At 44.6% G+C, this 13053-nt stretch overlaps 3 protein-coding genes across 3 annotated transcripts; 1 reads left to right on the forward strand and 2 right to left on the reverse strand.

Annotated features, from left to right (window-relative positions):
- Positions 1-478: 478 nt before the first annotated feature.
- On the reverse strand, positions 479-1164 carry PHALS_06451 (uncharacterized protein; the record flags this gene model as incomplete). The annotated part of the gene is made up of 3 exons (XM_024719739.1): positions 479-518; positions 585-703; positions 1054-1164. The coding sequence occupies 3 exons, from the start codon at positions 1162-1164 to the stop codon at positions 479-481; spliced, it is 270 nt and encodes an 89-aa protein (XP_024585008.1).
- A 1372-nt stretch (positions 1165-2536) lies between these two features.
- Positions 2537-9220, forward strand: PHALS_06452 (callose synthase; the record flags this gene model as incomplete). Its single annotated transcript, XM_024719740.1, has 1 exon — positions 2537-9220. One exon carries the CDS (start codon positions 2537-2539, stop codon positions 9218-9220), a length of 6684 nt encoding a protein of 2227 aa, XP_024585009.1.
- Positions 9221-10119: 899 nt separating this feature from the next.
- Positions 10120-11076, reverse strand: PHALS_06453 (uncharacterized protein; the record flags this gene model as incomplete). The annotated part of the gene is made up of 3 exons (XM_024719741.1): positions 10120-10383; positions 10464-10598; positions 11044-11076. The coding sequence occupies 3 exons, from the start codon at positions 11074-11076 to the stop codon at positions 10120-10122; spliced, it is 432 nt and encodes a 143-aa protein (XP_024585010.1).
- Between the last annotated feature and the right edge of the window lie 1977 nt (positions 11077-13053).

Here is a 13053-nt window from a genome sequence, read left to right on the forward strand (position 1 = left end):
TGGTCGGTGACCTAAAGTATGCTTTCTCAAGCGTTTTGCTACGGCAACCCCGCTGCAGAATGAGATTTACACTGTCACTACACTACGCGGGTCAGACAGTTATCATAAGCGGCTTCTAGATGGTCGTCACTGGCCGTGCGTTCACCGACGTCTGTTGATGTTGCACCAGCACATTTTCCCATTTGATCAGCAGTATTTACTGTCCGCGGTCCTCAAGTCTACATTAGCATCATCCAAGTAAGGACATGGTATTAAGCTTGTTAGATCGTACGAATTTGTTCTATGCGTATTACTTCGCGTTAGACAAAGCCAACTCGTAAAGTCAAAGCTTAATTTGCGTAAGGTGCATGGCCACACCATTGCACTTAATGGCACTTTACAACCAGGTATTACAAGTCTGGTATCTCCATGAAAATAGAACACGGAATTCAAGCTATTCTCTTTCACCATTACTAGAAATGAATTGTTCCACGGGATGTTAACACCCACTGACTCCTTCTCTACTGGACTGCATTGTTCTGCTCAGAACAAGTTTAATACTTTTGAGAAGACTAGTGTGTACGTTCCAATAGCACGATACGTACCTAATTACGGCCACCCTAGCCAATGGTATTCGACCAAGCGACAGAGTTGTGGCAAACGATTGTCTTTTATGTCGGTCACTGACGTTGGTACTCCGGCTAAGACTGATAGGCGGTGTGAGCTAGTACTCCACAATTGCTAAACACATCAAGCCAAGGAGGAATCGCCTTTGAATTAAATATTTTTAATTTTATGTTGGAAATGATGGGGCGAGGCTGCATATTGCGCCCGTATTAAGGAGCGCACTGGTATATGGCGTCTCATGCAATTTGTTGCAGCTACACTGTAGATTCACACACTGTAGACATGTGTGAGCTCTCAACAATAAGGTTCTTGAAAGGAAGAGAAGCCTAAAACAATGCATATATCATATATTGCATCAATTCGCAAGTTAACAGATTCGTAACCACAAACAGGGACCGAGAACGTTTGTTAAGTATGCTCCGTCGAGCAAGGTGTTATTAAGCAAACCGCTACACTTGCAATGAGGCCAAAAAGGGATGACGTACGAAAAAGTGGTCCGTACAAGTCAAGAGATGACGAGAGGCCACAATTATTTCCCACGTATTTATTTGTAGACATCTGTTTGAATCCGAATGTTTATTTCTTTTATAATGTTGCCATTAGAAATAAAAGTTGGTATGTATGTAGCCATCAGTAAACATTTACAATCACACGCTCAAAAATGAAACCATTCTGCCCAATCGTGCGTACAACTGAAAACACAAGCCAATCTGTTTCGTGACAAGCAGATAAATCGCTTTTGCCTTGGCGGTCATCCACAAGTATGTATCTACTATCTGTTTTCGCGTTAATGTCTGTTTGCAATTACTTCACGCAGGTGTTTCAAGCTCTTGAAACAACAACAACTTTCATCCAAGGTAGAGATTTTGCTTTGTACTTATCGAGTACATCGACTGATATCTCAAACAATCGAGAGATGTATCATATTGCCACATTGTTGAATAACTTTTGATTAGTCCTGCTAAAGAGCGCTTTGCTGTAGCTAGGACACATTCGATGACGCCATGGCGCATAAAACAGATTATTGTAACCTTAATATCTCCCATCCTCAAAAGGCATACTAATTTAGTGGGTCCCACCATAACATATGGTATGCTCCCACCTAGTAAAGAACACTACAGTCCAGAGATGCCGTCTGGTTAAAATTTCTAACATGCATGACCTATCTTCCAAAGTACGCATGTACAGTAGCGGTACACTATGCGAATCGATCAAGTGCCGTGCGAGCTGTCGCAGATTCAAACATTTCTTGACTCAATCACCGCTGACAGCTCGCGAAGGGAACGCTTCAGGATGGTATCTCATTGGGGAGCTTCCGACTTGAATATTTGATGCAAAAAGTGTGGAGCGAGAAACACAAATATGCATGCCGGATTTTTACGATCAAATCAAGTGCCAAATCCCTTATTAAGAACAATGTTCGATTCTTTGATTCTTCGGCTTTCGAATGAGATGTCACAGACTTTACTAATTGCTTCGTAGTAAACAGCTAACTCGTTTTGCGTTCAAGTGCTGCCACCTTATCGTTCGTTTTGTAGACGAAGCTACTCGCACTATAATTTGATCGCAAGGCAGATTGAACCATAAGTTCGCAGCTAAGGAACATTTCTTTTTCTTTCTTGTTTGATTGGTCACAAACCATCCTGACTTTTTTCTGGTCATACATACCGAATATTTCAATGACCGTTTCCATACAAAAAGCATGATTTTTAGTAACCCTATCCCTGTGCGCACTCCCTCTTTCGCACGCTTGAACAGAGTGATAGTGACGGTCATAACGGGAAACCCCCAGCGAAGAGAGGAAGGAACGTGAGGCATTGGTTTGTGTCCCACGCCCTGTCGCTTTAGCTACCCGCGCGCGGGTATTTCGACAGTTCATTTCCTTTAGGTTTTCTTTTGACTTTTGTGCGAGAAGAAGGTCAGTGCAATTATGGCGCAACGCGGGCCTTCTGGACACGGTGAGACGGACCGACGTCGGCGCGCAAGCTCTAACTACTTTGAGCTGGATGCTGATCGACGCCGCAACAAGTCGGAGCGCTCGGAACGATTTAGTAAGCGCCTCAGTACGATGGAAATGACGCCTTCGAGTACTAAAGGCACGGCACAGGACGATGAGATTGCTGTAGATTATTGTTGCGAGTTTCTCAGGGCAAAATTTGGGTTTCAAGAAGGTTCTGTGAGTAATCAGCGAGAACATGTATTGCTTTTATTGGCTAATGGCAAGGCACGGTGTCAGTCGACCGACGCGGCCGACCACCATCTCTTGCAATTGGCCAATAAATTGTTTATGAACTATCATTCGTGGTGCAAGTTTCTGCATGCGACGCCAGTCACTTATACAGGCAATAACGTGCCAAATTCAACTTCTGCTGGCAATTTGTATATGGATGTGATGCTCTACTTTTTGATTTGGGGAGAAGCTGCCAATGCTCGTCTTTTGCCTGAATGTCTGTGTTATCTATTCCACCAGATGCTGACGATGGTGAATGCCGACCCACAAGGCAACGAACAACAGCCGGAGGGGTGGTACTTAGACCAAGTGATTCGTCCAATCTGGAGAGAAGCGAGCAACATGAAGCGGCGCAACGCGCTAGGAATGCCTCTAGAGCATGTAAAAATTCGAAATTACGATGATATCAACGAATACTTTTGGAAAGCTCACTGTTTGAGCATTCCGGTGACACAAGTAGGTCAGGAACTGACTCAAAATCATGGCAAGACATTTTATGAACACCGCAGTATTTTTACGATGGTACTGAATTATTACAGAATTTTTCAATTTCAAATGATGTTGCTTGTCCTTTTAACAGTATTAGCCTTTGCTGTAACGATTTCACCTGATGGTGGTCAAGGTGGCTGGGCGCAATTTGGTAGCATTGGCGACGTAGTGGCACCTTACAGCACTCGTGACTTGAGAGTGGCGATTGTGGCCGTTCCGTTCAGTTTAAGTTTGATGGCTTTTTTTAAATGTGTCATGGAAGTGTGCCACGGATGGCATTTGCTCGTTTCAAAAGAAAGTTCCACAACAAGCTCCCGATCTCTCACGTATGGTATGGCATTGGGCACTCGCATTATCTGGAATGGTGGTTTTGCTATTCTATTTGCAATCATGATTTATGTACCACTGAATGAAGACCGAGACACGATGTTGCTTGATAATCTTTATACACTGTGTGGTGCATACATTCTGCCTGGAGTGTTGATCCTGCTAACCCAAGCGTTTGCGCCGCAACTGATTAATAGTACGTTTGCCGTCAAGTTTGTACGTGAGGGGGAAAGCTGTTATGTTGGTCAAGACATGATGCCTCCTTTATCGTACAAGATCAAGTACATAACGTTCTGGATTGGCCTATGGATTATCGAATCCATTACTGCCTACGTGATCCTCGTGCGTCCATTGATTCTTCCAACCCTAAGCATTTATGATATGCATCTCGACTATCAAAATTCACTGGTATCGTTTCACAATATCGGTATCATTGTGGCATTATGGCTTCCTGTCGTGTGCATTTTTAACTATTCCACTCAAATTTTCTTCACTATTTTTCAGGCATTATTGGGTGGATTTCAGGGTATTCTTATGAAAACGGGTGAGATTCATGGCGGAAAAGAAATGACTAAAGCCTTTCGTGTGGCCCCACAGTTGTTTGACCAGAAAGTTGTGACTCTGCTCGCAAGATCCAGTGATGCACCTACGAGTAGTATGGATAATGTCCGTGCCAGTGCCGTGGCGGCTGCATACGAGTCGCAAATGATGCTTCGATTTGTGGTAGTTTGGAATGAGATAGTTAATTCGTTTCGGGTAGGGGATTTACTAGATGATAAAGAAGCAGCGGTACTTCAGTACGATATTCGAAGCACCGGAGAAGTTTTTGAACCAGTGTTTTTATCGGCTGGGAAACTCACTGAAGCCGTGGGATTGGTTATCAAAGCAGCCAAAGAAGGCAAAGGTGAGTCTCAGCTGCGCGTGACGCTGGTGGAGAATGACTGTTTATCGGCCAATCGATCATTCTTTACTGCCAGTATGTACGTCATTAGTGCACTTTTCGGCACAGACGACGCGGACGTCGTGGACGGGTTTCGTATGATGGAGGAGCTGGCGGCCAATGGTGGATTCCTTAAGTCGTTTAATGTCCGTGAGTTGGCCACTTTGCGTCTTGCAACAGTAGATTTACTGGAGGAAATCCTTGACTTACCGGATCCAGATGTGCAGTCACAACACATTCCAAACACTCAAGTTCATTCGATGGGGGTCATACGCAATTTTGTGGCCAAAATGGAAACATTTCTAAACCATGTTCAGTCGTTTTGCGTCGATCCAGCCTTGCAGCGTAAGTTCAGCAACTCAAAATTCTGCACAAGTGCCAATGGCTACATGTATGCTTCGCGCGGACTGGTCAACTTGTTTTGCAGTGACACGGCTATGGGTGCTGCCACACGTGCGTGTTTGCTCTTGTCGCTGGATCGATCGGAAGCAATGCCTCGGACTATGGAAGCGCAACGTCGTCTTGGTTTTTTTATGAAATCGCTGGTGATGGACATCCCGCAGCTGCGTTCGATCAAGGAAATGCGCAGTTTTTCGGTTGTGACACCATTTTATGCTGAAACAGTCTTGTTTTCCCTGAAAGACTTGAATGATCCCCTTGTGAACCATCCAATTTTTCAGCAAGTAGAAGAAGATGGGAAGAATTTGACGATTTTAAAATACCTGACCAAGATTCACCAAGAAGAATGGGACAATTTCTTAGAACGTGTTGATGTGAGTTCAGCTGAAGAAGCGCAGAAGAAGTACCCAGAAGAAATTCGATTGTGGGCTTCGTATCGTGGTCAAACTTTGGCGCGTACAGTGCAAGGAATGATGATGTACGAGGATGCGATCAAGATTCTTCACTGGCTTGAAATCGGGTCGAGTCCTGGCAAGACCCCAGAGCAGAAGCAGAGCCAATTGCAAGATATGGTGCGGCTGAAGTTCTCGTATGTTTGCGCGTGCCAAGTGTATGGTAAACATCGTCTCGAAGGAAAGGCGCAAGCCGCAGATATCGACTATTTGCTGCGAGAGTACCCGAATCTGCGTGTAGCGTACGTGGACACTGTGGAGTGCAATGGAGATAAAATTTTCGATACTGTGTTGATCAAAAGCGAAGCTGACGAGATTGTTGAAGTTTATCGCTACTCGCTACCAGGTGACCCAGTACTTGGAGAAGGAAAACCAGAGAATCAGAACAATGCCCTTCCCTTTACTCGAGGCGAGTTTGTCCAGACTATCGACATGAATCAACAGCATTACTTTGAAGAGTGTCTGAAGATGCCCCAACTTCTATGTACTGCTGATTTGCATCCATCAAAGAAACCGGTCTCAATCATTGGTATGCGTGAGCACATTTTCACTGGAAATGCCAGCTCGTTGGCAAAGTTCAAGACGTGGCAAGAGCTGGTTTTCGTAACGCTATCACAGCGTGTGCTGGCCGATCCATTGTGTGTACGAATGCATTATGGTCATCCTGACGTGTTTGACAAAGTTTTGGCCATCACTCGTGGTGGTGTCTCGAAAGCTTCTAAGGGCATCAACTTGTCGGAAGATGTCTTTGCTGGATTTAACACGACGTTGCGTGGTGGAGTCGTGACACATGTGGAATTTATGCAGTGTGGTAAAGGACGAGATGTGGCATTATCACAGATCTCCATGTTTGAAGGCAAATTGGGCAATGGCGCAGGTGAAACGTCGTTGTCACGTGAAGCTCATCGAATGGGTCAGTTTATGGACTTCTTTCGCCTAAACTCCATGTTCTATGCCCATACGGGATTTTTCTATGCTACCTGGATGACAATTGTCACAACGTTTGTGTATATGTACTGCAAAGTGTATATTGCCTTATCGGGTGTTCAGTCACAAATTGTGTACAATTTGAATTCGACCGAAGTGATTATGGGTAATTCCGAGACCTATGGCTTTGATAATCGGGTGTTTGAAGACATGGACTCGGTGTATAATACGCAGTACTATATCCAAGCAGGGCTTTTTCTATCGCTGCCGTTGATCTGCGTATACTTTGCTGAAATGGGTGTATTACGTGGTCTGGTACAGTTTCTAGAAATGGTGTTCACTTTAGGTCCAGTTTTTTTCATCTTTCAACTTGGCACGACCATGCACTTTTTCGATAACAATTTGCTGCATGGTGAAGCAAGTTATAAAGCTACTGGTCGTGGGTTTAAAATTACAAGAGAGACATTTGTGTTGCTTTATAAAGCCTACGCGTCAAGTCATTACCGCAAAGCCATGGAACTCATCGGCTTGTGTCTCGTGTACTTAGCCTTTGGTGCGTTCGAAATTTGTGATACGTCTGTGGCTGGTGAAGAGAATTCGCTGGCGTTTGAATATTGTGATACGTCACAAAGTTTTGGCGTACAAACGTTTGCCATTTGGGTCATTGCTGTCGTGTGGCTCGTGGCTCCATACATTTTCAATACGGATGGACTGGATTGGGAAAAGACGAAAGCAGATGTTGCAACATGGGCCAAGTGGATGTACGCTACTGAAGATTACGTTGACAAAGACCAGGTGATGGTTGGAGGATGGATTGGGTGGTGGAAAGGCGAGCTGAAAGCATATCACAACTCGAAACCTATTGCTCGCCTAACGGTGTTATTTAGGGAATGTCGCCACTTTGTGCTCATGTGGTATGTTGTAGCACTCGAATGGGAAATTTTGACCGTTGGACTTGTCTTTGCATTTGCAGTGGTTACGATCTTGGCCATGGGACTCTTTGGGACGGTAAATGGCACAATGCGCAACATCAAAGCAACTGTTCGTGCTATCATGTACACATGTACAGTGACGATGGCAGTGATCATATATTTCGTCATAGCAATGGCAATTTTCGATTTAAGCTTTACTCGTGCCATATCTCTTTTTTTTGGGTATATGGCTGCGCTGTATGGACTGAATGAAATGGCGCGTATGTACAGTTTTGCCTCGTCGTCTATTGCCACCGTAGGCATGTTCCAGCAACTGGCTTTCTTTTTCGACTTTGTATTTTCTGTGTCCATGATTATCCCGCTTTTGATTATGTCGGCGGTTCCGTTTTTAAACATTGTGCAAACGAGAATGATGTACAATAAAGGCTTTTCTGAAGTCGTTTCAGCTTCGTCCCAGTATGCATTCTCACTAGCTGCATTTATGGGGATGTTGGGCGGCATTGGCTGTGGCTGGATGTTTCACTTGTTCACATCACTTGAAAGTACTGCTGGCTTCTTGAGTTATGCTACAACGTACAGCTTGCTTGATGGCAACGTTGGTGATGGTACAGTCACATACGCTTTCTACTTCGCCAACATCTTTGGTACCTTTTTGGCAGGAGTTCTTAATCACTTTATCGGCCGACGTTTGACGATTGTGCTTGGTGGTCTGTTGACTGTTTCTGGAATGCTTGGAGTCAGTGCAGTGCAATCAGCTGGCGAAGCCTTGTTGTTGCCAGGCATCTGCTTACTCGGGAGCTCTGTTGGTGTGCTGATGCCAACCTTGGCTGTCTATATTTACGAGATTTCAACTCGTGACATGCGTGGAAAAGCATTGCTGCTTTTAGGCTGTGGTTTTATCCTTGGCATTCTATTTGCCGCTTGGTTCTCCTCATCTTCGGACGAAGTCGGATGGGTGTGGCAAGTGTTCATTGCGACTATTATTTTGTCCATTATGACACCAGCTGTGTACATTTTCCCGGAAAGTCCGTATTGGGTGTATATGCGCAAAGGTCTTGAGTCGTGTGAACGCTGTCTGACTATATTACGGCGAAAGGAGAGTGTTTATGAAGAGCTAAGAATGATTCGTGATGAAGAAGCGGGCAGTGATGACTCGAGTGCAAGTGGAGGCACGTTGTTCTTAAAGTTCTTGGTGGGTCTCATGTTGATGCTTGTGTCTAGTATTTTTCTGGGCTGTGTCAACATGTATATGTCAAATACGTTTCGCAGCATGGAAGACGCGACGTACACATTTGTCAACTGTATGGCCATGCAACTCCTTGGTGCTCTCTTTTCTTTTTTCTTTATGGATCGAATTGATCACAAGCGCATTCTCTTTTGCACGTTGCTGCCAATGGCAGTGCTTGCAGTAGTATTGGGACTGAATGACCATTCCCCGTTTTTCTCGGGTCATAATGAATTTGTCTTGTTGCAGATTCTGGGATTATTAATTTACTTCTTTGCGGGACTTGGTATCACGTCAGTGCCTTGGGTTTCGTGTGTGGGACTTTTTAAGACGAGTCAACGTGCCGTATCGGTAACTGGCTATTTCATGGTGTTTTTTCTTCTGCCTGTGTGTGCGACTTATATTCGATCGAACGAAGCCGGAAATGGCGGTCCATATTTGTACCTATTTGCATTAAGTGGATGCTGTGTAGCTGCTATTGGGATTTTGTTCACGACAGGGACGCTCAAAAATGGAATGGTGTGTACCAAGGGTGAGATGGAGGCTGAACGCACACGGCTCCGTCGAATTCGTGCATCTCGTCGGAGTGCTCGCACACCCGGCAGCGCACGTTCAAGAAATCTTAGTCGCTCGCGCGTAAAGTCGCACTCGAATTATCAAATGTATGATTCGCCTTCTGGCAGTGCGCCGTAGTCGCCGCTACTTAAACGTTTAAGGCCGTCGCTGCTCTACTATATACATACATGATAATACGTAAAAAAAAGATTTTATACTATATATATTGTTTAGAGTATTTCTTCAAACCCTCGTGTTATCGACACAAATTTGGCATTTTCACAACTACAAAATGGTTTACTAAATGAGCCAAATATGAGCTAACGTTATGGCAACGGTTTGAAAGCGGCTTATCACATATTCGCGAGCGTACGAAATGTATCAATCATTGAAATACTGACCACATGCAAAGGCATCGTCGACAAGCTTCCGTCGCAAATCACTTGTGCAAGTCACTTGATTGTTCGATGAAATCTTCTGAAATTCTCACCAAAAGTCGTCGAGCGAACAAAGAGCAGAAAGTAGCTCGTTGCTGATTGTGAGTCATTGCCAATTGACCTTCCTGTTGTCTCGCCGCTTTTAAGCGTGAGGCGAGCGTGGAAACTGGACAGAGAGGCAGTTACTTTTGGCGCGAATGAGAGTCTGTAAGGATCGGCTCGAGGCTGGCTATCGCTTATCGTCACTTTTCTGTTTGATCACCGCTTTCTTCGGTCAAGCCCTCATTGTCATTTTTTTCTGCTTCCTTCTCTTCTTTCGGTGCCTTTTCTCTCTGATGAAGCTGCGCTTACTGCTACGATAGAAAGTGACCGTTCTTTGCCGCGATATGTGAAGGGGAAGGTTGACTTCAGCATTGTTAGAGTCGTCTTCATGGGATAATGACGTGTGACTCCCGTCATAGTTCCATTTTTCCCCTTAACAACTCTTAGTAACTACCACCCAGGGAGCAGTATCAATAATGACAAGTGTTGTCAGTCCCTATACCACTAAATTGCAGCTATCTCGTCCTCACACTAGACAACAAAGGTTTATCCGAACTCTCACCAAAGTGTTTTAGCAGCGATAAGAAGAAAACAAACAAGATACAACAATAATGTGCCAGTAGAGAGACAGGAATACTTCGGAGGGGCTCTGTCACTCATATCCTGGATGTAGGTCGGGGTATGCTTCTCGTTTGGAGAGTCAGTAACCAACCCAGCCTGCTGCCGCTCCATCGCCGGTTCCTCATCACGGTCATCATCGCCGGCAACAGATGGTCTCTCAACCACGATATCTTTTTCAAAAGAAAAGTGCTTTTCGAGGAGCTGAGACAGCAACGTCACCACCAACCACCACCTTACTGGAGCAAAAGAACAAGTGAAGAGGATCAACAACGCATTACTACCTCTCCCTCCTTTGACCCTGCTCTATTGGCAGGGCTGCGGTCCACCACAGTACGGGAAAAATTTCGAAAGGCCACAAACATTACACAATTCAGCAGCAGCGAGAGAGCCAAAGGTTGTTGGAGCAGTGATAGCACCTATTACGGCGGGAAATAATATCAATTATGGAACAGGAGAAGGAAAACCCTCTCGTCATCAAAATTTGGGGGAGTGCATCGAATGGATTGCTCCTTACAACAAAAAACTAACCTTGAATAGGCATATCACTCTTTCTGGAATGAAGCTGGAGCCACTGTCACTTTTTAAGTCTTAATAACTCAGGAGGTTTATGGTTTGATCTCCGCTACCGTCATCGATCTCGACAGCACGTTAGCTGAAGACGAATGAGAAGTGTATTCTTAGAGGGGGTCAGCTTTGGACAGATGTGGTGTCTATTGTCGGGACTATCAACGAAATTACCGCTTCTGGACTTTTAAGGTTGACAAGCCGTATTGTGGAATGTCTTTACATTAGCTTAGTTCATCTGGAACTTCAATCGATTTGGTAGACGTGCGAAAAAATGCTGGTGCCATATCCCCATACCTCCGATGGAGTACTCATTACGTCTTTCTCCATCCTATTGAGCTGAAGCGTCTCTTTTGTAGCTTTAGATAACTGTAGCAAATTATTAAATGCCTTCGAAAACACCGCGCTTGTGCACATACGATGTACTGCATATTCTTTCCAGCTAGTTGTTTGTCATGGGACCGAGCTCAATCTGCTGGAAGAAGCTTAAGGGGGCTAAAACTTCTTGTCAAGGCCAAAGCAGGAGCAAATTCTCTGTATTGCTCGAGTGTTCATTTAAGTGTCAGAAACAGAAGCCATATGGGTGATTGAAGAGGCTGACACGTGGTGCTACTGTTGGAGGAGAAATTGCTGAGACCAGCAGAAGCCATTATAAGATGTAAAGGCAAGCTGGAGATTTCATCGAGCAGTTGAGAATATTTCTGGAGCACCAAAGACTTTCTATTTATCGCTACCGCATTTATCACGCCTGCTAAGCCGGGTGCAAAATCGATCAAGCTGTTACAAACGACTTTACCCTCATAGCCTGCTCTGAAATGCAGACAGACCTCAGAAACCTCTTGAAATCTTTGAGGCTGTATCCTACAAATTGAGGGATCGTACTACTCGACTATATATGCTTGCCGTAGCCTCCCCGCAGAACAGTATAGGAGTGCATTCTTCAGTCTCACGGGTAGCCTGAGCGATTTATAACATTTTTGACGACAATATACACGTACATATCGTTAGTCATATGGGACCTTCATTAATGACCATCGGTAGCGAGATGCACACTCATCTTGTCGATTCTGCTAAAAGGGTTTATAGAAACTCTTGTGTCTATAGAAATAGAACCATCAGCGGGGAAGACAGAAAAGAGGAAGTCTGTTAACACAAATGGAAGATAGTCAGACGACAAAGAAGACGACGAACGACCATCAGTAGTCGATTCAGAAGAAAAAGTGGATTTAATCTCACAACTTAAGTGATAATGTTATCGGTGATCACGTGGACGGTTGGCGAGCGTACTTCAGGGGCAGACAGAGAGAGTCTGACAACTTTGATAGGATCGTATGGTGGCACGGCAATTTAGGATTGCACCTATCCTCGCAAAGATCAAACTGAAATATGCTTAGCTTCAGAGCCTGCAGAAACGCTCTTTCCGGAAGCAGGCCTAAATATCGCAAGAAGCAAATCAACTCGCTCGACAATGATTCGGTTGATGACGTGCTGGTTCTTCACAGAGCCCTGCAACAAGAAAACCGCAAATAAATCGCGCTTTTTAAATCATCAGCAGCATTCCTACTTCAAGTGTACTGGACTTCCTACTGGCAAAAGAGTGACCGTGATAATGCTGACGGCATCGCAACAACTTACAAAGTGATGAGCAGCAATAGTCATCAAGAAGTGATGCTGTTAAAAAAGATGAAAGATAATTAAGCCATCCGACGACGTTAATTCTCGTCCTCGTCCGTCAAGATTTATGATGAACTTAGAGCATTTCTATAGTTCAAAAACGCTTCTATGCGCGCTATTATCGCTTCACAAGGCTCAGGTTCACGCGGGGACATCGGCTTTCTAAGGCTGTCCTGCATGCCCTAAGACAAATAGGAGACATGCTTCATCCCCGCATAGGATCAGTCGTAACGACTCAGGCGTAGATTGACTACGAGTGCTACCAAGCGCAGCGGGGCTACCGTTGCTCTTTGCTTAGATAAGCTTAACTAAGGTCACCGGCCTTACGCTCTATACTAGAACCAGTACGAGTGTAGCGAATCGCAATCCGCTACCTTCAAGGGTACCCAAAACCATAATTAGGGCAAATGCATTCTTCCTTTCAAAATAGAAGCTGTATTTATTTGTTTAATTTGCGGCAGAGCCGCCCATATCTAAAACCTTAGTTGTCCTAATCTTATAGTAAAAGCTAATCAATATGTGCAGCGGGGCTGCCGTAGCTTAGCGCTTGAGGAAGCGTACTTTAGGTCACCGGTCTTTCGTTCTTTACAAGAACCAAGTATGAGTTAGCAGATCGCAATCCGCTTACTCCAA

The sequence above is a fragment of the Plasmopara halstedii genome (assembly GCF_900000015.1).
Source record: "Plasmopara halstedii genome assembly, contig: Scaffold_2956, whole genome shotgun sequence".
NCBI lineage: Eukaryota > Oomycota > Peronosporomycetes > Peronosporales > Peronosporaceae > Plasmopara > Plasmopara halstedii.